The sequence below is a fragment of the Montipora capricornis genome, chromosome 5 (genome assembly GCF_036669925.1).
Source record: "Montipora capricornis isolate CH-2021 chromosome 5, ASM3666992v2, whole genome shotgun sequence".
Classification (NCBI taxonomy): Eukaryota; Metazoa; Cnidaria; class Anthozoa; order Scleractinia; family Acroporidae; genus Montipora; species Montipora capricornis.
In genome coordinates this window covers 3,862,394-3,864,893 of record NC_090887.1, presented here as the reverse complement: position 1 = coordinate 3,864,893, position 2,500 = coordinate 3,862,394, and the positions used below count along the sequence as shown (strand labels likewise).

The 2,500-nt window shown below is 39.8% G+C and overlaps 1 protein-coding gene across 8 annotated transcripts in view; it reads right to left on the bottom strand.

Moving 5' to 3' along the window:
• Positions 1-2,500, bottom strand: part of LOC138049167 (uncharacterized) — a 17,637-nt gene that overhangs the window by 14,733 nt on the left and 404 nt on the right. For 3 of the 8 annotated variants that reach the window (XM_068895331.1, XM_068895330.1, XM_068895332.1), the window contains exon 2: positions 2,223-2,420. The exons of 1 other annotated variant lie outside the window; for it this stretch is intronic. In XM_068895331.1, the coding sequence (XP_068751432.1) occupies positions 2,223-2,331 (109 nt within the window). In that variant the 5' untranslated portion in view covers positions 2,332-2,420. Of the gene's footprint in view, positions 1-2,222 lie in introns of all 8 variants that reach the window. 4 more of the 8 variants (XM_068895328.1, XM_068895329.1, XM_068895333.1 and 1 more) reach the window with 2 other exon arrangements.

The following is a 2,500-nucleotide window of genomic DNA, read 5'->3' as shown; positions in this document are numbered from 1 at the left end:
CCCTTTGATGTCCAAACCAGCCAGACTTCATATTTTACTCTGTCTAACTCCAGATGATTCTACTTGTCAATGGGGAACTCCTGGGAGTCAATGCCTTAAAGCATTTATTTTCATCATAATAGTCCTTTTCACGGTCAGTTTTTCTTATTTGCATTACAATGTAATCTAACGTGGGTGCGAGGCAATTTCTGGTTAAAACTACAAAATAGCCCAAAATTGCCTCACATACACGCTAGATTACATTGTAATGCAAATGAGAAAAACTAACCGTGAAAAGGGCTATTAAGTAAAAAAAAATGGTAAAGTCTGCTTATGAGCCGGTGGCCCAACACGCCAGAGCCTATCTCCCGTTTCTGTAGCATGAAGTGACTAGGAGTATTTCTACTCCCCCCTGGATGGGATGCCAGTCCATTGCAGGGTTACCCCCAGCATTAAATTCACCAGTACCCATTTATACACCTGGGTGGAGAGAGGCACCCTGAGAGTAAAGTGTCTTGCCCAAGAACACAACACAATGTCCCCGGCCAGGAACTGAACCTGGACCACTTGATCTGGAGTTGAGCACACTAACCATGAGGCCACCGTGCCTCCCACTAATTTGCAAAGTGAAACGAACCGAAATACAGAAAGATCTTTAACATTCATTAAAGCTACCGTAACCTTAGGCCTACCGGTAATCAAATGTTAGCATTGGTAAACGGTTAGGGTTGTACCTGCCTGCCAAATTTCGATCTGTTTCGCAAAATAGTAATAATGACCAATTCAATCCACTAGCTGCACAATCCAAGCCCTGCCAGCAACGTCAGGCGGCTGTTAGTGTCCCAAATGAAACGATCAAACGATGGAAAAGATCCTCTTACACTTTGAACACCACACGGCGACCATTCAGGGACGACAAACAAAGACTCGTTACCAAGCTACAAACAAAGACTTGTTACCAAACTGAACTCAAAGGTCGCCGTGTGGTGTTGTGTTGAAAGTGTAAGAGGATCTTTTCAATCATTTTATTGTTTTGTTTGGGATACTAACAGCTGCCGAGCGTCGCTGGAAGGGCTTTGATTGCACAGCTAGTTAGCGGATTGAAATGAAAGAAAAACCTTTTGCCCTTGAATTCCACAGTGGAATTGTAACAGTGGCAACATTTTACCCAGGAATAATTGACTCAATTTGGTGGGCTCCTGAGAATTCAGTGTTCAGCCTTGGTAAGATTTTTATTATAACCATTGACAATCAAGGAATTGATAATGGCTCAATTCACGTCGAATCTGGAAAAAATCCACACCGAAAGGAAGCAACCCACAATGGCAACAAGGTTAGGCTTTTTAATTGAGAATTTTTTTAAAAAATTATCTTCTCGGGTCTTTTATCAGGATTCCCAAACAAATCTCTATAATCATTTTTGTTGGCCTTCCCTGACACTGAGCTTGGGGTGCCTGTGCTTAATATTGTCATGATGCAGATCAACTATCATGCAAAGTATAAATTTGGGAAGTTTTTAAAGGGGCTAGGTCACGCTATTTTAGGTAATTTTGTTTAATTTTGTTAATTATGAGCTCTAAACATCAAATTGGCAGAGCAAGAGTCTTTCATTTGCAAAATCACGGCCACATAACAACTGGGAATGATTTTCAAGCTTTGTAAATGACATTTTGACATAGACTGATATAAATTTGAAAAAAGGTGGGCCGACGTTTTTCAAATTTACCCAAATTTAATCCATTTCAATCCTCTCCAGTTTTGTCCATACATGTCCCTTCTTGGCTTCCCTGTGCTTTGTTAGAGTTCTTCTATAGTTTTGAAAAGTTAATTTGATATTTTAGTTAATTCTATGACCATTCGATCAGTGCTGAAAATGCCTAAAATAGCGTGACCTAGCCCCTTTAAGGAATAAATATGTTTATTAAAGTTGGTCACGTGATTTCCTTTCTCCACTTTCTAGATCAAATTGGATAGCAAAGGTGTCAAATGCCCGGCAATCAAAAAAGTTCATAACAATTCTGCAATTTTCCACAGCCAGAAACAGTCCATTTTAAAACTCTCACCCGGATGCCGACCGTACTGATCTACAACGTGAAACAAAGTTAGATCTGAACCATCAATTACAGCAAAAAAGGAAGCCAGTTAAACAAGCGCATGCCAACCTAATATGAACAAAGCCTAACAATTAAAAAGCGACAAATATCGTAAATAAGTTAAAAATAAACTAAACTTTCCAAGCTTGCCTTTTTTCCTACATTCCTCCAGGGCTGGTTTTTGGTTACATGCAGATTTCGCATCCTCATCAGCACATAGTTTCACAGTCACGTTCAGTTCCAAACGGTAACTCTGCATGCAAGAACATGAAATCTCCAGTAGGTGACAGCTCGGTTGAATTCCCACATGTTTCGAATTAACGGAGAACTTTTTCAAGTACAATGTAGCTGAAATTAGAATAGCGTTAAAAATCGAAAATCCTTTGAGAAGCATTAGAAATTTGACCTAACGTGCGCCGATTAAGACC